The sequence below is a fragment of the Nyctereutes procyonoides genome, unplaced genomic scaffold, assembly GCF_905146905.1.
Source record: "Nyctereutes procyonoides isolate TBG_1078 unplaced genomic scaffold, NYPRO_anot_genome, whole genome shotgun sequence".
In the NCBI taxonomy this organism is placed as follows: Eukaryota; Metazoa; Chordata; class Mammalia; order Carnivora; family Canidae; genus Nyctereutes; species Nyctereutes procyonoides.
The window spans coordinates 12,747,136-12,768,968 of NW_026575020.1; the positions used below are offsets into that span (position 1 = coordinate 12,747,136).

General features: G+C 42.2%; 1 protein-coding gene and 1 long non-coding RNA gene across 4 annotated transcripts in view; one reads left to right on the forward strand and one right to left on the reverse strand.

Annotated features, from left to right (window-relative positions):
• Window positions 1-3,268, forward strand: part of LOC129515901 (phosphatidylcholine transfer protein-like) — a 40,418-nt gene extending 37,150 nt beyond the window's left edge. For all 3 annotated transcript variants that reach the window (XM_055335099.1, XM_055335106.1, XM_055335090.1), the window contains 2 exons: window positions 851-918; window positions 2,028-3,268. In XM_055335099.1, the coding sequence (XP_055191074.1) occupies window positions 851-918; window positions 2,028-2,093 (134 nt within the window). In that variant the 3' untranslated portion in view covers window positions 2,094-3,268. The remainder of the gene's footprint in view (window positions 1-850; window positions 919-2,027) is intronic.
• A 9,396-nt stretch (window positions 3,269-12,664) lies between these two features.
• LOC129503863 (uncharacterized) lies at window positions 12,665-18,451 on the reverse strand. Its single transcript, XR_008663253.1, has 2 exons — window positions 18,087-18,451; window positions 12,665-13,575 (listed from the first exon to the last, which is right to left on the reverse strand). It is a non-coding gene; the product is annotated as an uncharacterized LOC129503863 (long non-coding RNA).
• Between the last annotated feature and the right edge of the window lie 3,382 nt (window positions 18,452-21,833).

Here is a 21,833-nt window from a genome sequence, read left to right on the forward strand (position 1 = left end):
GGCAAGGCCACTCTGTGAAGGCCATGCTGATTGTGTGGCTTGTAAAATACATGATGCTTATTACCTGAGGTCAGATAATGGGCATGGGTATAAAACAAACAAGAGAGCAAAACCTGAGGAGAGACTCAGTTAACCCCCCAAACCTTACTTGAATGCATGATGGGTATTGAAATCTGACTCAACCCATTCTTGGCTCTTGCATTGTCCAGAGGAAATCAAACCAGAAGGTTTAGAAATCCAGTACAGGCTAGTACTTGAGATACATACATAGGGCCTTGGGCATAGGGGTGGGCAAGAGGGCTGGCAGGACTGACTCTGAGGATGAAGTTCCTGCCTGCCTTGAGTTCCAGCCCGCACAGAGAAAAGCTGTGGCCAGAGTGGTGGCACACAGCCACTTGCTGTACTGGAATCAGTGTGGCCTTAACTTGCATGTGAGGCAAAATCTGAACCATAATTCTGATGCTTTTCATATCTGTCACCTTGGACATGCCACCTAACTGCTCTGAGTCTCCATGTTGTCATTTATAAGTGGGGCTTTAATTTTACCAAATCCTTTGGACTGTTAAGATAATTAATGAAAAATAATTAAATGAGAATTTATATCCAATGTCTAGCACTTGCCGGGCATTGAATAAGTAGTAGCAAAATGTGCCTGTGGCTATGTTTTCATAAATATTTATATATAAACATTTATATTCTGGAAGGGAAGACACAAGAATCCTCTGGAATCCTGTGTTTCCTCCCTCCTTGCTTTCGGCCTGACGAAGGAGGGGCCGGGACGTTTGCAGAGTTTGTAGTTGTTTTTCTAACATTTTTCCTTCTCTTGAATTGTCCTTTCTTTCCCCTCTAGTTTTCATGTATTACTTCGATAACCCGGGTGGCCTAATTCCGTCCTGGCTCATTAACTGGGTCGCCAAGGTGAGATCCCAGGAGGCAGATGGGGGTAGTGTGTTTGACAAATGTTGACTTAGCCCACAGGGCTGTCAGGCTGAGGAGATGCCATGTCTCAGGCCTAATGAGGCTCTTTTATGAAGCAGCTTGGTTGAGTGACTACAGTTAGGACTGAAGTTGCCAACACCCAGGATGTGGGGGCTGGGACAAAAGAAGAATCCTTAGCTGGAATGTCAGACACTGCTTGGTAGTGAGACCCTGACAGGATCAGTCTCTGGATCCTCCAGACAATAGCCTGATCCTTGTAGGAAAAATGGTGCCTTTGAGCCCTGGGTCTGCTTATAGAGTAGGACGGGCCAGCCTGGCTCGAGAGACCACCAGACATGTCCAAGCCTGAAGCCTCTAGTTTTGTTACTGTTGTTTCTCTGTAAGGAGAGAGAACTACAGAGGTTGCCTGATGGTTAGAGACTGTCCTGCCGGAGAACCTGGCTCTATGAGAATCATTCAGTGCTTTGTAGGAGTCCCGTATACTGGTGGGAGGTCTCGGCACATTCCCTGGGAGAGTGCAGGGCACACAGGCTTTGAGTCAAACACATGTGACTTTGAATCCTGGCCTTGCGTCTGTCTGTATATTTTAGGGAAGCCGTTGATTTCTTCCTTTCTCTAAATGAGAGTATTACTGACCCTGTAGAGTAGTGGTAAATAATGCAGTGTCTGGGGAAAGCCTTGCACAGTGCTCAGCACTAAGGAATAACTAGTCTGTTCTTTGCTCCACATCCTCACTGTTTCCTAATTCTGTAAAAGAAGTCCTTTCTCTGATATCTGGGTTAGAATCCCACAACCCAACCCAATCCCATTTCCTGTGTTTTTTCTTTTAAAAAAATAATGTCTCAGAAGCATCTTTGGTTTTTTACTAGCAAAGCCAAGATATACAACAGCATCCACTGCTATCTAGTCTCACCTGTGCCTTCGACCTTTTGACATTGTCTGTGGCCATTTCTGTAGAAATTGGACAGGGGCCCTATTGTCATATTTATAATTCTCAAAACCTTCTTTGTTTACCTCTGCCCTATCCCAAGGAATCAAGAGTAATGTCTATGAGGACATAGAAGTAACAGTTCTCCTTTGCTTTGCAGGGTAGTGTTCCTGTCTTCTTGAATGACATGGCCAATGCCTGTCAGATGTACAAGAGGAGAACCTAAGAATGGGGATTGTATGTTCATGGAATGATTTCTCTGGAAGTGCTAAAGCCACCTGAAGCTCTGCTTTCCTTTTACTTTCCATTTTCAGAGACCTGCAAGCTATCCAGTATTTCCTCCCTGAGTGTGTTTGCCTGACACCGGGCTTCCTGTCCCAGTCTCCCCACCCCGGGACTGGCTGCCTTCTTCCACTGTTGAATATGGGTCAGATTAGGGAAACTCTTGCTTGTTTATTTTTAAAAAGGGAAGTCCTCAGTAGAGAACACAATCATTCCATTGTGCCATTTCAGCGGGATGGGTGGGTGGAGGAACGACAACAATGCAGGAGCAACTGATCCCAGGGAGCTGGCTCCTTCCCAGAATGTGACTTCTTGCAGCTCAGGAGGGACTGCTGGGAGCCCCATCCCCTTCAGAGTGGAGTCTCAGGGCAACAAGACTAGATGATATGGACTGAAGTCCATTTGCCTTATGCTTTAGTGTATTGATTTGGCTGCAGCATGAGGTGATAATGCAGTAAGTCTCTCTCCCATTCCTACTTGTGGAAGATCATGACCTGTTTTGATTTCAAACCATTCTGAAAAACAGTACAGGCCTAAGCACTTAATGTGATAACCACTTTTTTCTCATCATCCAGATTTCTGTTTCCCACATGCCCCAGGGGAGAGGCTGTGCATACCTTGCTTATTCTGCATTTTATTGGAAACTGAGGCATCACGATGGCTCTGGAAGTTAGCAAAAGGCAAGATGCTCTGCACACAGTACTGTGATAAAGTGTCTTTCTAGGCAATAAAATGAATTACCTTCTAGAATGTTTAGAGATATTGAACAGATATAGTTCACAGCCAAGGAAATATTAATTAGTGGATTGATCGACTCTCCACCTTTTCCTCAGGAATACAACCTAAGTTGCCTGCCTCTTCAACCACCAAAAGACTTCCAATTTCTTGTTTTCTCCTGAATTTTGGTAAGCCAGGATGTTCCGTGGCTAAAGGCACAGCCTTCATGATCTCAGGGAAACATTTTAACCACAGTGTTATGGTACTGAACCTTGATTAGAGGTCATAGAAATTCAGGATGTGAAAACAGAAGCAGAGGATTTATTAAAATGGGAGATCTCAGACTGTATGTTTGCTCTCTGGGAAAATAGATTGATACCAATAAATACCGAGTGACTTACATTTGTCTTGTTTGCAGTTTTCTTCCTACCATGTTCCTTTTGTGAGGTTGAATCAGGTGTCAACATTTGCAAGGCACATCCAACCTGACTAATGACCTAGAGTATAAAAAAGGATTTTAGGTGCATTTATATGCAAGACCAGGTATAGAGTGGCCTCACGTTAGGGTTGATACATGTGCTCAAACTGACATTAGAATTTGAGTATATTCTTTTTCAGGTTATCTTTGATGCTGGGCTGTGTCTGGTGACGGGATTACGGCTGACAGCAAAAGGTAGACCTATACCTTTCCAGACTCATGCTGAGTCAAATAAGACAGCATTTCTTTCCAGTAGATCCTATAACCATCCTATGACTTTCTCTCAATGATGTGTCAGTCCCTTCCTCAGTCATTGTGGTCCTTTGGATAGACTTAGGCAAATAAGTGAATGCCTCATAAATTTACCATTAAAATATCATTATTTGTAATATAGCTGGCATTTAATTTTAGATAAATGAAATCTAAATGTGTCTTGTAATAGAAGATCAAGTTGAAAATTTATGTATAGAGTCACTGAAACACAAGCACTACAATTATAGTTTTTGAGTAGAGAATCAAATTCAGTTGGTGTCATGCAACCCATATCTTTCAACAGCCTTTGATAATTTGCTAAGAACTCTGAAATCACTACTTTTGCAGAGTTTCTAGGCAAAATAGTTACAGAAAAAGTCAGAAAGTTTGCAATAATTAGTAGAGTTTTGACTCTTTGGCATTTCTGTGTGCTAATTTGGAGAAGACAGTCTACACAGCATTAAAATACAAGGTTATGTGGGAAACAAAACCCGTGAGCCAATTGGTAAATGTCAGAGGTGCAGAATATGTAGAACTGGTGCTTTAGAGGGTGCACCTGATGCCTCAGTGTATGCCTCTCCACAAGGGCTAGGGGTGTCATTTGGAATTTGATAGTTGTAAACATCCTTCCTGTAGCACTTTGGTTAACACTTATTTTTTTCCATTTCTGTCTCTTCACATACTAAGATCTCTGGGGATTGGAAGAGTTATTTCCCTTTGATTACTGGGGGACTATATAGTAGGTACTCAAAGGAATGTACTCAATAGTAGGTACTCAATAATTTAGAGAAGATGGGCCAAATGACACCAGAAGGTAAAACCCATCCTGGTATGGAGGTTTAATTTGATTCCATTAAATGATAACTAGTACTATTTAGTAATTTAATTCAGGCCAAATTATTTCCCAAATCGTCATTTTTTGGGGGAAGAAGGGTTCTAGATTTGCCTGGTTCTCATTAGTCCTCTGTTTGTTAAGGGATGGCATATCTGGTGTATTTCTGGGTTATGTTTTAATGTTATAGAAATGGCATAGTTTGGACTGAGTTCAGTTGAGATTAGTCAGGATTTCAATATTTTATTTTATTTTTTAGTATTCTTCCTCCCCCCACCCCCCAGAGAAGGCATGTGAGCAGGAGGGAGGGGCAAAGGGAGGAGAGAGAGAATCTTAAGTAGGCTCCACGCCCAGTGCAGAGCCTGATACAGGGCTCCATCTTAGGACCCTGAGATTATGACCTGAGCCAAAATCAATAGTTGAGCACTTAACCAACTGAGCTACCTAGGCGCCCCAGGATTTCAGGATTTTAATGAAAAAAGTAGCACTACTATTGGAGTTACATTTTTTCCACAGGTGAGTTATTCACACTGCATAACAATGAAAAGTTATTGACCATATTGGAATTGAAGGATTCCAGCAAAGAGTTGCTTCCCTTGAAAATGTTCCTATTTCACACTAAGAGTCCTGGCCTACCACTGGCACCCTGGCTGAAATTCCTCACCCAGAGTCCCCATCTACAATGCTGCCCTTCAAACCTCTTGCTTCCCATATGGATCTGGAAGAGACAAAACCAAAAGAACCCATTCAGTTCTCATGTTTCTGGTAGCATCAACCAGTCAGCTGAGGGAATTATCCTTAAAAGCTTTGAGACATGCATTCACTAATGGATATATCTTGGGTCTGTTGTCCACCTGGCAAGGGGACAGACCGCAATGAATGATATTCCTGCAATGAATGACATAGATTTAGTGTCAGCTTATGGTCTAGTGAAGAAGCAGCGGGCAGGCTGTTGAAAGACTGAGTTTTGACAAAGGGCAAGAAAAGGGTGCCAGATATAAAAATGGGGGCACTAACCAAGTTTGAGGGGTCAGGGAAGCACATGTTGTAGTTGGCTGCGAGAAGGTTGGAGAAGAAAACTGTTCTGCATGGAAGGAACCATTTGCATTAAGCTCCTCCAGCAGGAGAACCAGTCACCTGTGAGGAACTACCAAAGCCAGTATGGCTGAAGCAATGGGCTGGAAGGAGAAACATCTCACATGTGGCTGAAGAAGTAGGCAGTCAGGCCACGGGGGATTGTGAGAGCTATGATTTTAGACTTTATACTCAGATCACCAATAAGCTTTGTAGGATATTAGGCTGACCTAAAATCAGCAGTGACTTGATGAGTTTATTCCTTCTCACCAGCTGCTCATTTTCCCCTCATGGTTCTTCCTTCACCATCTCTAACAGTCCCTCCAACACCATGATGGGTTCTCTCCATGGTGAATGAAGAGTACCTCCACGGGGTCCAGCCTTGTCAGTTGGAATCCTCTTCACCATTAGGTAACTGGCAGAGTAGCCCACACTCCAATCTAGTTTCCAAATGGAGCATCAACCTTTGAAGTCTAAACAGAAAAAAAGCAAGGAATATGCATGCACATCGCCTGCTGGTGTACAACATACCCTCCAATGGGCTGCGTCATGCAGCCCACAGGAGCAGAACCATTTCAGGATCCAGAAGTGGGAGAGAAAAAGGAAAGGCCCAAAAAATGTAAGCAGGTCTGCTTTCCCAAAGTTGCTTTTTCCACATTCTTCCCCAACTACAAAGAAACTTATTTTTGTTTTGAGAAGACGGAAATATTGTTTAGGTTCTTAGAATTTAGAACTAACAAGAACGAAGGGCTTCAGAAAAATTATTTATATTGCATATTTTCGTAGGTGTCAGCATGGATACACATTGTATGTAGTCCATTTCATGGGATATAATGACGGAACAACTAAGTGGCATTAACAGAAGTCAGGTTCAGTGCTAGGCAGCAGAGTTCACAAAGGTAGAACAGTTGCTTCCACTAGGGAATTAGTCCAGAGAGGGCATCTCATACTCTCATACATGCACAGTTCACGGTAAGTGGACGATGTGATCACCAGTGTAGGAAAGGAAAATCTGTAGTATTTCAGGAGCTTTTTGGCAAATCGCTGTTAAAACAAAACATCCCAATGGAATTGCTAATGCTCAACCCCACTCACAAAAAAAAAAAAAAAAAAAAAAAAAAAAAAAATTGACTTAATCACACACTTCTGGGAAATGAACTTAAACCTCTCCAGCCAGGAATCACCCGATCAGCACATGATACCTCACTTGCCTGATAAACGCCTGCCATCCCTAAAGCAGAGTGACCTTGCAATAACCAACCCGGTTTGTTGTCCAGTCACTGCCAATGTCTTTGATATTGCACAGCTCCTCAGAGCTCCCTTCTACCTGTTGGATTGGATGCTGCCCAAGTTGAATCGAGTTTTGTTCAAGCGAGTTCTCAAATGCTTTAATATGCCTCAGTGTATCTCGTGAGAGTCTAGGTGTCCCAAGAGGAAAGGAAGGGAGAGCCTCCGCAGCCGCCAGGGGCAGGGGGCCACCAGGGCACCGACCTGGGGTGCACAGTCCTGGGGCGCCCCCTGAGCCCGCAGCTTTCCTGCTGCCTCTGGGTTGAGAGTCGCGCTGGGATCCTGGCTCTGCAGCTTCGTGGGAGGCGCTTTCAGACTCGACTCGAGCATTTCTCTGTCCAGATGGAGTCCAGATGCCGGCCGGAGTCAGCCTGGGCCTGACCTAGAAACTAGCAGGGACGGCAGGGAGGTCGGGCCGAGAAGGCGGCCGGCGTAGGGGCGGAGCGGGCGAGCGCTGGCCTCTGTCCCTCTTGGAACAGGAACGGTTCTGGGTCCGCCTCGGAAACCAGCCGGGGCTGGAGCCTGGGGTCTGGCCTAGAAGCCCGACCAGGTGCTGGTGGGGCGACCGGGTGCAGTTTACTAACCGAGGACGGACAAGACCGGGGCCAGGGTGAGGCCTGCGGTGAGTACGATGTGCGAGGCCGACCAAGCAGGCTGCCTTCCCACAGGCCAGGCTGAGCTGCTGCGGCCTCCCCGGAGAGCTCGTCACCCTCCGAAGCTCATCCACTTACCCGGAGCCCTGGGCCAAGCACTCACCATAAAGGGTCGAGGGAAACGACTTTTCCTCCATGTAAGACTCCTGGTGGGCAGCATGAGACCCGCTGGGACACCCCACTCACCCCAGAGCCTGCCGATGGCTCCTGCGAGAACTAGCACAAGCCTCTGGAAGCTAACAATTCTTACCAAAGGTAGGGCTCCCATTTTCCTGTGTGTGTGTGGTGCCTGGGTGAGAGAAAAGGTCAGGATTTCATGTTACCCCACTTTTCTAGATTCAGATGAGTAGGCAAAGAAAATGTTTGTAAGGATAGGGTCTTTGAATTGGGACTGGTGAAGGTGCCCTTGGGTGCTCCTGGGTGGTCGATCCCTTCCCCTCCCAGGGATGGCTTTGGCCTTCTTGGTTGTCTCATTCTGTGTCCTGAGAACGTGGCTTGGCAGCAGCTGGGTTGGCTCCTACAATATCGCTGCGCAGAAACAGGTGGTTCTCCGTTTCTGCCTGGCATCCTAGCCACTGTTTCCAAGTCAGGGAAGTTGCAAATGTCTTTCTTTTGGGAGTGGATCTTGGGGAGTGGGGTAGTATCTTTGCCTCTTGTCCCTATGGGGTTGCTCATTACTGCTGGGAATATTTACTGCCGGGATCCCTGGGTGGCGCAGCGGTTTGGCGCCTGCCTTTGGCCCGGGACCCGATCCTGGAGACCCGGGATCGAATCCCACGTCGGGCTCCCGGTGCATGGAGCCTGCTTCTCCCTCTGCCTGTGTCTCTGCCTCTCTCTCTCTGTGTGACTATCATAAAAAAAAAAAAAAAATTTACTGCCTGTCTGAGGCTGAAACTTGACAAGATACTCAAAAGGATTTCTTTTTTCTTTTTTTTTTTCCTTTTCTTTTTCTTAAGGAGAAGCAGGCTCCCTACTGGGAGCCTGTTGTGGGACTTGATCCTGGGTCTCCAGGATCACGCCCTGAGCCCAAGGCAGGTGCTAAACTGCTGAGCCACCCAGGGATCCCAAAAGGATTTCTTTTTTACTTATCTTCTTTCTTAAGAAGTTCTATGGTCAGACCTTGGCCAAAGTGGAAGCTGATATTCAGCGCCTGACAGGAAATTTGTCCTAGGCTTTCTCCCTAAGCTAAATGATACTATGGACCCAAAAAAGAGAGACAAACATTCTGGAACTTTTGTGGAAGGATTTACTAAAACATTCCAAAGACACACAGCTCTGAATCTAGAACAGGGGAATATTTTGACTTTCACCTTAGTGAAGGTCCTTTCCCTGCTATGAAGATGCAAACAGGATAAGGTAGTTGGATGGGAGGTATGGTCTCCATATCTTTTGGGGTTGCAGCTCAATTCTTTGAGGAATTAGAAGCAGTTGTGCATACCTTATAAATCGAATCTTTAAAAGAACAGAAATGTGGTCTGAAAACTATTCAAAGTCCTTTCATGTGGTTTATCAGTCCCCAAACCTCCTCTATTCATCTGGAAGGCTTGCAGAGGGTATCTAAGATCTGGACTGAGGGAACAGGAGTTCTTCTCCATGGAGCTTGGATTTGTCTCTGTGCCTATTGTGATGTAAGTATTTTAGGTAGCCTTTCCCAGGACCCAAGGTAATTCTTAAAAGGAGAGGAAAAAAGAAAAGGATATTTTGCACACTGGGTCTATGAAAAATCTTTATTTTATTTTTTTTAAATTTATTTATTTATGATAGTCACAGAGAGAGAGAGAGAGAGAGAGAGGCAGAGACATAGGCAGAGGGAGAAGCAGGCTCCATGCACCGGGAGCCCGATATGGGATTCGATCCCGGGTCTCCAGGATCGCGCCCTGAGCCAAAGGCAGGCGCCAAACCGCTGCGCCACCCAGGGATCCCTATGAAAAATCTTTAAAGTCTCTTTCACAAACCTTAAAAGGTATCTGAGTAGGTAAATTTATTCCATCTACCAGTAAACACATTGGATCCTGGGACTCCAGGTTCATGACTGAGCAGAGAGCACAACCATCGGAGCCACCCAGGCCACCCCTCATGACTAAAATTTTTAAATGAAAGCTGTGAGATCTGTTCAAACTGTTTGTATATTTAGGTATAGTAATATATGTATGCTCTAGATGCATTGCGTTTTTTTTCCCCTACCTTTGACTGGTATTGCCAAATTTAGTTTTCTTGAAATTTTTATTTAAATTCCTACTAATATGCAGTGAAATATTAGTTTCAGGTATACGGTACAGTGATCCAACACTTCCACAGGACACCCAGTGCTCATCACAACCAGTGTGCTCCTCCATCCCCATCACCTAGTTCCCCATCACCCCACATCCCTCCTCATCTGGTAACCATTAGTTTGTCCTCTATAGCTGAGTCTGTTTTTTAGCTTGCCTCTCTTTTTCTTCCCTCTGCTCAATTTGTTCTTAAATTCCACAGATGAGTGAAATACTTATCTTTCTATGATTTATTTTGCTTAGCATGATACTCTGTAGCCCTATCCATGTCATTGCAAATGGGAAAATTTCATTCTTTTTTATGGCTGAGTAGTATTCCATTTAAAATATAGACATCACATCTTCTTTATCCATTCATTAGTCGGGGACACTTGGGCTATTTCCATAATTTGGTGATTGTAGATAACAGTGCTACAAACATCAGGGTGCATGTATCCCTTTGGGTAATTACCTAGTAGTGTAATTGCTGGATTGCAGGGTGGTTGTATTTTTAACTTGACAAGTTAATTGATGAAGTGTTCTATATATTGGCTAAAAGACAAATAAGCATTATATAAATAATACTCTGAGAAAAACAGAAACTAACCCATATATTTGGCAAGTTCACATGATCTAGGATAGTCCTCAGTAAATAAAAGCTAATTTAGGTTTATTGGTTTAATTGAAACAGGGAGATCTTGAGAGTTCCCAGTATTAAATATAATACTTTTATTCTTCCTCAGTTTACTAAAAGTCAAATAAGCCTATGTTACATTCACATCAAATTCTGTGACAGAATTTGTCAGAAGGCAATTTTAGATGGCCAGCTATTTATGTCTCTAGAAGTTTTCTGAGTAATCTAAATATAATGGTTATGGCCAAGTAAATTAAGTAGATTTATGTAAGACAAAAGTTTATAAATGAGCTTTTCCGCAATAACTGTATTTTATGATAGGTCTACTTTAAAGTAGTCTCTCAAATGTTCTTGGGACATCTCAGCCTATATAATCCTGTGAGCCAGTTTCTTATGGTAAATCTTGAATTTGGACAGAAATTAGGAAGGATTGTCTTCACAGACAGACGGGATATTCTGAGGCAAAGCACATGCTGGAGAGAGAAACAGATAGATGGGGCAATTGGGGGTAATAACCAAGAATAGCCAGCATTTGTCGGCCACTTATGAAATGTCAGGCACAAGCTTAGCATTTTGCACACATCAGGTCATCTCCTCGTTGTTCATGTATGAAGACTGAGAGAGCATGGAACCTTGTCTTGTTCCTAACTATATTCTCCATATATAGAACACAAAAACTATTAAAACTATCTGCTGAAGGAACAGATAACTCCATGGTGGAGCGACAATCCTAAAGCCCCATGATCTCAGTTTGAGCGCTATGTCAGAAAGATGGGCACCAAAGAAGGGTACGCTCAATCCTGTGTTCCACCTGATTCTCACCGAAGAGTGGACTTTGGGAACAAATGAAGTTTTAGAAATGTTTTAAAGCTATAATTATTTGTCTTTCAGGATTTTTTGGTTTTTCCTTTGTACTTAGAATTAAAAAAAAAAATTCCTTTTTTGCTATGCATTTTGATTCGACTCTCTTGAAGACTTATACCGACTATCTGAAAACCCAGACGGGAAAGGTCTTATTGATTTAACTGGGGGAGGGGAGAGAGGCAGCAGGCAAAGGAGAAGGAGAAGAGAAGAGCTTTTCATTTGCAGGCCAGAATCCCGAAGGTTCAGAAAACCTGTATTCCCCCAGGGACAGGTAGGGAGGTCGGTGGGGGAGAGGGCAGCACACCAAGTCCATTTTCTCCTATCTATCTTACCTGATTTGTCTCTAGTGGTTCATAAACCGAGAAAAAGCCAGTGGACACCAAGCAGGACAAAAAGGGTACTTAGAGCTCAGGGAGGACATACAGCAAGTTTTGTTTTATGTCAAACAGCTAACGAGGGGCTGGATCTGTTTTTACGTGGTCATGGATTCTGCTTACCAGTGAATGTGGTGTTTCATTTTCCACGGGAGAGAGAGTAATAGTCCTCATCAGGAGCCTGCCCTTCAGGCCTGGTACTGAATAATTCCTGGACTGCTGGAAGCTTCCAAGTAGAAGCTCACCCTCCACTCTACCGCTTGGCTCCTGTTCCCATTCCAGCTACTTTAAGCTCTTGTAAACAGCCTTTGTTTTCCATTACAAGCTGGGAAATGTGACCATGTGGCAGTGGTGCCGGGTCCCTGGAGAGGGCCTGCCAGGGAGGCCGTTTCCTCACATCTCCTTTCAGCTTGTAACTTGCTGTCGAGGTTGGCTAATCACTGAAGCTCCATGTCTTCCCATCCTATTCTGTTCCCCTAATTTACAGAACAGCCAGAGACCCGCTTGAGGACTAGCGGATCGACCAGATGTTTCCTGAGCACAGACAGTGTCCATTTCCCCTTGCACATCATCTTGTGAGAGGGGAGGGCCGGCAGGGCGCTCACCCCTGCTGACATCATTGGGCGAGGTGGCCTGGGGGAGAATTTCAAAGCAGGGCAGCTTGGCCAGGGAAGAGCTCAGCTGGTGGCCCTGGGCTGGGATTAACTGACCCAGATGCCTAGGGAGAAGGAGTTAGCAATTTAAGTGTGTTGGTTCTCTGGGAGGAAGTAGCCCCTCCATTCCCTGCACATCCCTGGGCTATGGATGAACTTTCCTGGTGGCTCCACATACACAGTCAGGATTACCTTCACTTCCATCCAAATCCCTGTGGTTCCCTGACTTTTGCTTGAGGTTGTGATGAGACAAGCTCATTTGATTGCAGTGAATGATGACAAAATCATAATAAATGATAATGATAGTAATAATAAATTAGTGAGCCTTCTTCCCCAAATGCAACATAGGGGACCCACATGCTAACAGATCTATCATTTTGCATCACTTCCTTATAGATCACTAGCTTGTCAGATTCAGGGTGGTAGGAACCAATCAAACTTTTTAATATAGAGAACAACTGACATGGATTTAATTGCCAGCTTCCCCTTAGGAAGGTCATTAAAAGTAGATCAAACCAAGTAAGTGAATAGACTGTGCCATTTACTATCATTCCAGTTTCATAAAAGAAAGGTTAGTTTAGCCTCTTCTGCTCAAATCCTTCCAAGGAATTGTCTTCACTGCTCCTAATCAAATCCAAACAACCAAGACCTGAACAGTTCCAAGTGACCCAGGATCGGGCTCCTGCCTACTTTTCAAGCTCCACTTCCTTTTCCTGATTTCATTCCAGCCCCATTTCTGTACCTCAAAATTGCTATGGTCTTTGCATTTCTATTCCCAACATCTGGAATGCTGTCCCCCCAGATTTATATACAGTGCTCTCCCAATGGTAGGCAGCTTTCTGACATGGCTCTCAGTGGCCCCCAACTCCTGATAGTAACACCTTTATATAGTCCTCCCCCCTCCCCATATGTGAGCTGGACCTAATGACTAGCTTCTAAAGAATGGACTAGAATAGAAGAGGCTTTCTCTGAAGAGTAACAGCAGTGATGGGATGTCATATAGACATTAGGTTATAAAAGACTGTGACCTCATCCTTACTTAATTCTCTCTGGCGCTCCTGGCGTACTTGTTCCAATGAAGCAAGTTGCCATGTGTGAGCTGGCCTATGGTGAGACTGGTGTGACAAAGAACTGAAGGTGGACTCTTGGCCAACAGCCAGTCTGAACTGAGATAGTCATTCCAACAACCGAGGAGAAACTGAGTCCTGCCAACAACCATCTGAGTGAGACTGGAAGCCGATCCTTCCCTGTTGGGCTTTGCAATGACTGCAGTCCCAGAGGACATCCTGTTTGCAGCCTGGCAGGAGATGCGAGCCAGGGACACTGGAACCAGCTGAACCCATGCACCGGTGCAGGCATCTGAAACATCAAGATAGCAAAGGTTTCATTTTAAGGCAGTTAGTTCTGGGGTAATTTGTTACATGCAACAGATAACTAATGCACTGCTTCACTTTATGTAGGCCTCTGCTCAAATGTCTCCTTAAAGTAGTCTCTCAGATGCAAAACAAAACAAGTGAAACAATATTAATCACACTTAATTCTTTGTCCCCTCATGCATTTGTATGTTTATTCATGGAAGTTATGACCACTTAACATTTATATTATGTATTTATTTGTTGACTTTTCTGGTAGAATGAAAATTCAGACAATACCCGCCTTGTTCCTGTTTGAAGAAGATGGACATGTATTTGTCTTGAAAGTGCTTACATTTATTCAACAAATATTTATTGTAGGCGACTATTTGCCAGGCCTAGTGATTATAGGTTATTTATTCCTGTTCTCTGGAATCGGGGCCAGTTAATTTTAGTCTCTTGGCTAACCATTTTTTTCAGCTAAGTTGCTCTGTTTTCATAAGGCATTTTTCTATGCCTTTAAGCATGTGAGAAAGATGCAATATATGACGGAGTCAAGATGAGAGCAGTGTGTGCTTTATTGAAGTCATTGTTGGATTAACATACTTTTTTGAGAAGTTCTTATTTCACAATCTGCTGAAGTCCAACTTCCTGGTAGTTTCATCTACTGGCCTTAGCTTTCCTCCTGGAAATAATGAAGAACTTATCTAGTCTTTCTCCATAAGCCAGTTCTAATTTCCCCCATTAACTCTGTTCTTGAGGTGTAAGTTTTATTTTTCATTTTATTTTATTTTTTTAAGATTTTATTTATTTATTCAAGAGAGACACAGAGAGAGAGGCAGAGACATAGACAGAGGGAGAGGCAGACTCCTCTCAGGGAGCTGGATGGGGGAGTCGATCCCCAGACCCAGGATCATGCCTTGAGCCAAAGGTTGACTTTCAACCACTGAGCCATCCAGGCATCCCATCAGGTGTAAGTTTTATTTTATGAATTTATTGCCCCCTTTTATGCTCTAAACTTTTCATGGATATTTAGTGTTTCTTTATTTTATGTTCCTCTTTGTAGTTGAGATTGCAAATTCAGCTTTCTGCTTGCTGGAGAGGCAGTGCGTGATCCGTAACTATTGGCCCTCTCTCTATCCAGTTTCCAATGAGAGTGGTAAGACCTGTGATGACATCACATGGTCTCCTGCAGCAGCAGTACCTGGGAGCTATGTTGTGTGTCTGTCTCAAGCTCCCACCATTGAATCTGGAGGCAGATTCCTCCGTTTCTGGGGTGTGTGTGTATAGAGGGTGGTGGGGAGTAGATGGTGGTTAATCCTCCTGGCTGCTCTCCTGTTGTCATAGGAAATATCAGAGGCAGATTACCTCTGAATGTGGGACATCCTTTTGTGTCCCTATCCTTGACATGCCTTCTTCCTGTGAGTCCTGATCTCCAGCTTTCTTTGCATTTTATCTCTTCTGTTTTCTCTTTGCTTTTGGACCATGAAACAATAATCCGTATGTTTGAATCCTTATGTTTTAATTCTGATGTTTTTATTTCTGCATGTATATTTTATGTATTTAAAAAGATAGGGGATCCCTGGGTGGCTCAGCGGTTTACCACCTGCCTTCGGTCCAAGGTGTGATCATGGAGTCCCCAGATCGAGTCCCACATTTGGCTCCCTGCATGGAGCCTGCTTCTCCCTCTGCCTGTTTTTCAGCCTCTCTCTCTCTCTCTCTCTTTCTCTCCCTCTCTCTCTCTGTGTGTGTGTGTATGTGTGTGTGTGTCTCTTGCGAATAAATGGGTGAAATCTTAAATAAAATAAAATATAAACTATAACTATGTATATTTTATACCCATAAATGTGTGAATATATGTAGTCAGTCAGCTTAGCTGCCAGCTGAGACCATTAGCTCTACTTCCTTTTTGTTGGCTCTGCTTGAAGATCATGATCATATACTCCCTTATTCTGTCCTCCTTAGTCTAAACATCCCAAGTTCTTTTTTCCCTCAGCTTTTTGGGGAAACAATGGATATACATCACCATACAAGTTTAAGGTATACAGTGTGATGGCTCGATTTACATAGACTTCCAAATGACCACCACGACAGGCTCAGCCAACATCCATCATCTACGTAGGCACAATAGAAAGAAAAGAAAAGCATTTGTCCTTGGGATGGGAACTCCCAGGATCCACTCCTTTAACAACCCGCTATATGACATTACAGCGGTGTTAACTATGGATACCATGCTGTACTTTATATCCCCGATTCCTTTACTGATTCCATAATAATTTTCTGACCCCCTTCTCACCAAAACCACCGCCTCTATTCCTGTAGACCTGTTGATTGAATGCACTCCTGTGGCTCCCAGTGTTGAGTAGAATATTCGGAGTAAAGTGGAACTATTACTTCTTGTATTCTGTGCTTCCTCCCATGCCATCTAAGTCTGGGAGACCTTTTTCTCTTGTACCACATATTTACACTATTGGCTCATAATAATCAGTTCCCTTTCCACCCTCCTTTCAAATTGTAATATATCAACTGTATCAAGCAGCAGTTGCCCCAGCCTCTACTTGTGTAATTGATCCTCCGCCAAAATGAAAGGCTTCACACTTCTCTCTCATGAGTTTTACCATGTTAGTTTTAAGCTCCACATCCTGTTGCAGTGTGTGTTGGGAGACACAGAAAACTAGCTTCAATTTATTCTCACCTTTACCAAATGATACTCCTTTGATATATTGAAGCCCAGTGAATAGTGACTCCTTCCATCTATAGAACATTTTCTCCTCCATTATTCATTTATCTTAGAGCATGCTAAACTAGCTTCTTTAACTGAAGCCCGTTTTTACTCACTGGGATTATGATATCCCTTTATTCAGTAAAGATTTATCTAGGGCCAGCTCTGTGCCAAGAGCTAAGCTTTGTTATTCTGAGTTCAGTGAAGAAACATGGTTCTTGACCATGGTTTTATAATCATTTGTAGACTTATTATTATAATTGCCAGTGATTATATAGCCAGACTTTGACTTCTTTAAAAAAACGAATCTTGATAAAGCAAAAATGGTGTAGTGTTATTTGCAGAATCTAGGTGGTGGTCTGATGAGTGTTCACTTAGAACTTTTCTGTATGTTTGAAAATTTTCATGATAAATTGTTGAAGGAAAACTTGCCTATCCTTCACAAGCTCTATTTCTTTTATTGTCTTCAGCCATGGAATTGTACACAGCCCTTGTTAAAATTCTTTACATTGCTTTACTTTTTACATAATTCAGGACACCACAGCCCTTTCCCCCCAGGGCTCTTGGGAGAAGTTATCATGTAATGGAAAGAACACTTGCATTGTTGATGGACTAGGTAGGACTCAAACCGAATGCAGCACCTATTGACTTTGGGCCCCCAGCAAGTCTCTTAATGTCTCTGAGCCTTGATTTTTCTCATCCCTAAAATGGAGTTAATCATGTTCACACCCCCCTTGCTGTTGTGAAAACGAACTAAAATTATGTCCATAAACACTCAGCATATTTAAGATGCATCCTGCCCCATTTCTACCACGTCTTTCACTTATCTACCTTGCACATTACCATAATTTCCTTCCTTACAATCTGAATTAAGTAGTTCATACACATCCATGCTTTTTTTCTTCCTTTGCCCTTTGGAAAATAAAATTTCTCATAACTCAAATCCATAATGCACTACTGGATGCTTTGGGTTAGCAAATATGGGATCAGAAGATTTGAATGTATGCATCACCTTCACTTTCCTTCTTGTTCAGGTGTGGGATTGATGTTAAGGAAGTGCCATTCATATCCTGACCAGGTGGCCTGAAATTGCTGCTGTTTTGTAAATGCTTTGTTGTCAATTCCTGTCTTGACTTAGTATGTTTATGTTACTGTCTGTGTGTCCTGATTGCTCTGTCTGCAGTATCTTCCCATTCAAACCTGTGAAAACCCTATACTTCCTTTAAGAACAAGTTCAGTACTGTGTCCTTTACTCTTGTTGTTTCTACTGTATCATGTCATTTCTCAAACTATCTTAAAGAGCTTACTATTAATGGTTATGTAGCCAGAGAAACACAGCTCTTCCATCTTTCAGTTCCCTGCCTGTAAGACTGGGTGCACTCTTCAGGCGCATGTGAGAGATCATTCATGGGTGCCTACGTGGATGAATGACTAGAATTCATCATCCCTGGGTCTCAGTTTATTTCTATGCAATAAGAGAGATAGCCAGGTCACTTCAGAAGCCTGTTTGAGCCCTGAAATCCTATGATTCTTTGTCTTCATACGGTATACTTTCTTATTTCAGGTATTTGTCTTAATGCCAGTGCTTTCTGTATAGTCAGAAGCTTCTTAATTTTTAAGCACCTAGGATTTGGAGTCTTATACATCCCCTCTCTATGACACTTTACCCTTAATTGCACCAAGGGTATGCTGAATTGATATATCTAACCAGTCCCTGATTATCTCCCACCCCAAATAAATAAACATTCATTTCCCCATCCCTTTCACCCTACCATCCCCTGCATCTCCCAGATTACCTATACTTAGAATATTTCTTCAGTCCTGTGATGTCGCTTTGAAGAAGGTTGATTAGATTCATGTCTTCTGGAGGAGTCTGCCTGGTTTCTGGGTAAGTACTGAGATTATGCTGGTTCTTTTGAGTCTCAGATCCTGTATCCTCTAGCAGCTGCCGAGTTACTTGCTTTTGAAGATATTTAAATTCTAAATTCAAAAATATTGTTTGTCCTCACTGAGTATTCTGGAGAGTGAGGAGCACTCCCAGAAGGCAAGGAGGCATGTCAGGTGTGTGTGAGACTGCATCTCATATATATTCCTCTCTTCTCACCCTTTAAGTGCCATCTTGCGGAACATAGCTCATGTTCTCACTTCTCTGCCCTCTCTACTGGACACACTCTTCAGATCCTCTCCACCCTTTCTGACTGGTGAGTTTAGTCATCCTCCAGATATCAGTTGACAATACTACTTCCTGCAGAAGGAGTTTCTTGAATCACCTATCATAACATTTGTTGCACTGTCTGGTGATTGTCTGATTATTTGTGTGATTTCTTAACTACATTTCATGGGAGGAGATACCGTCTTTCTTGTTCATTGTATTCCTAGAGCTTAGCACAGTGTTTGACACACAATAGTTTCTCATTGTGTATGCATTATGTGAACCAATGGACATAGTGGTCTCAGTTCTTATTGGAGTTGACATAGATGCACACAATTAGCACACAATGTCTCTTGTTGTATATTAATAAAATATGCAGTGTATAGTATATTAATGCCTCTTATTTTGCAACTCCTAGAGATTCCTGTGGGCATAATATTGTTTTTCTCATTGTGCAGAAAGGGAAATTTAGGCTTAGAAGTTATATGATTTCCCAAGATTACACTACCACTAGAAAGTAGCATAATTGATTTAAACCTCTGCTATCAAATTAAGTATACTATCCTTAATGCTGCAAAGTGTGCAGCAAATGTCACAAATTTGGTACAAAATCCTACTGCATTGCAGAAATGGTAGAATTAACTCCTAGATAAGTTGATACTTGAGCTTAGATTTGAAAGACAACTAATTTTTTTAAAAAAATATGTTATTATCAAAACCAAACCAAGGAATAACCCTTATGCATTTTAAAGATTTTTTTAAATTTATTTATTCATGAGAGACAGAGAGAGAGAGAGAGAGAGAGAGAGGCAGAGACACAGGCAGAGGGAGAAGCAAGCTCCATGCAGGGAGCCCCATGCGGGACTCAATCCCGGGTCTCCAGGACCACGCCCTGGGTTGAAGGCAGGTGTTCACTGAGCCACCCAGGGATCCCCACATTTTAATTAATTCAACTAATATAGATATATTTAACGTAAGAAGCAAAAATTCACCCTTTCTTACTCTAATTAACATTCCCAAGACGTAACCATCATAAACCATATCACTCTGTGTGTGTGTGTGTATATATATATATATATATATAAAATGGTGGTTTTATTTGTTTGAAAGCAATCACACTGTAAACAGTAAACACTGTTATTCATACTCCTTTCTTTTTTTTTTTAACTTCAGTACAACTTGGGCAACCTGGTATCCAGTACATTTATATTCACTTCCTGCATTTGTAACTGCTGCATTTCATTCTTTTGTAGGAATGTTTCATAGTTTTTTTTAACCAATCTTCTTCTATTGGCACTTACTTAGATGACTTTCCATATCCTCCCCTGTAAACAGTTCTGCAATAATCTTTCTTGAGTCCTCATTAAAGATTTTCTGTCCATCAATTGCTTAAAATGGGATCTCTTGTGTCATAGGTTATCTGCAGTTTAAATTGTGAGAGAAACTGACAGCAATGCATAGAATGTGTAAAAGCTAGATTTGGAGGGCAAAAAACATTCAAGGTGGGGAAAGTCACACAAATAAAGGTACCAAAAGACATAAGTCACATTTCTTTATTGTTCTGGAGATGTTTCAGCATTTTGACCCATTGTCTGAGCTCTGATGACAAATTCTAGCTCCTGCCAAGAGACCAGAAGCTATTTGTCAGTATGTCTCTTTATCCTCCCTCCTGTCCCTTTAATGATAAAGTCCCTCGAGGTTAAACACTCTCATTATTAATCTTACCACAAGAATCCCTGAAAACCAATGTTTGCTGCCCTTTGGTTCTTTACTTTAATGACTCCTCACCACACACAGACCCCTTATTGTGCTATTCACAACTTTCCAGATGAAACCAAAGGCTTGGATTCAGCTGTAGTCAAAACGAATTCTCTACAATTCCACACACATACATGCACTAAACCTCCTCTTTCCACCAGTGACTAAAACTTCAAATTGAATGAACGTAACATGAGATATTTCTAAAGAGCTATCCCCTCACAATCAGCTTTATTAGAGGCACAAATGTGCAGTCGCATTTAATGGTGTTTATTTTAAAACATATGATGTTTACCCTTGAAAGCCTATTATGCATCTCTCACCTTACAGTGAACAAAAGGGCATTGTAACTTCATGTAGTCTGACTGCTTGCTTAAATTTAGGTCTCCACTCAAATGAGAAAAATACTTGAGTATCAGTCATCTTGGAATCCAAGGGACTTATTCATAGAGCATGTGGGGCTCTATTCATAAATGATTTATGTCTTTGCATAAAGGGGAGTGGGGGTTGTGTGTGTTGCTCAGAGAACCATCGACTGCCTCTCCTGAGTAATTTATACAAGATCAATATTTATCAAAGTGAGCCAAGAATTGTGCCATAACTCTGAGAGCCAAATACTTCGTTTATAGTTCCCTCATCCATGGAAGGGAGCATGACAGATTAAAATGTTTGCATAAAAGCTACTTAAAGTGGTTCTCACTTGGTTCCTGTTGCTTTAGATACAGTGTGATGCTTTGGCAGATTTCTGTCATGGTTGTTGCTCAATGACTAACACATAATAGATGTTTTTAAAAATGTATTTGTTTAATTAATGACTAAAGGGAAATAATCAAACTTTCCAAAAAGAAATGGAGGTTGCCTACTGTATTTATTCTTTTAACATTTATTAATTAAGCACCTGCTAAGCCTTATACATTGAGTGAGGGCATAGTTATTGCTTGGAATGACCTCCCAGACATATGTGTAAACAAAAGCATATTAACGAAAAGTGCTGTGTGCTCTGTTAAAGATTTTTAAAAAGCATTTTGGAGATCCAGAGGAAGGAGGAACTAATTCTGCCCAGAGAAGTTTAAGAAAGGATAAGAATAAGTAGGAGTTAAACAAGCAGATGGTAAGTAGGAGAGGGAATTTTAGAAAGAAGTAATAGCATGAACAAAGAAAACAGGAGAGACTTTCAGAATGTAAGAATAGGGTAGATGTGTTACCATGAAAGATTAGAATACTTGTGTCAATAAGGGGAAATAAGTATGAAATTTTCCATTAGAATTGGATTATACACTCAACCAGTGAGCTATTACTTTACTTTGTAAGCAAGAGGAGACTTCTATAGATTTTTAAACATGGAAGTGAAATACTTAGATTTCTCTTAGCAGTTTATCTGGTGGCACAATTTATACTATCTGTATGTCATCTGGTAGAGAAGGATAGAAATGAGATGACATGAGTTTCAATTTACTTATCAATTCTATGAAATTTATATACATCTATAAGAAAACAAAGTATATCAGAACATGTGAAAAATAGCTATGAGGGGGATAGTGATTTTGATGGTGGCAGTCTCCTCTTGATTTCCAGAGTTTTCCTTTGATGTAGGAGTTAGGCCGTAATGGAGTCTACAAAAATGAGTGCTGAA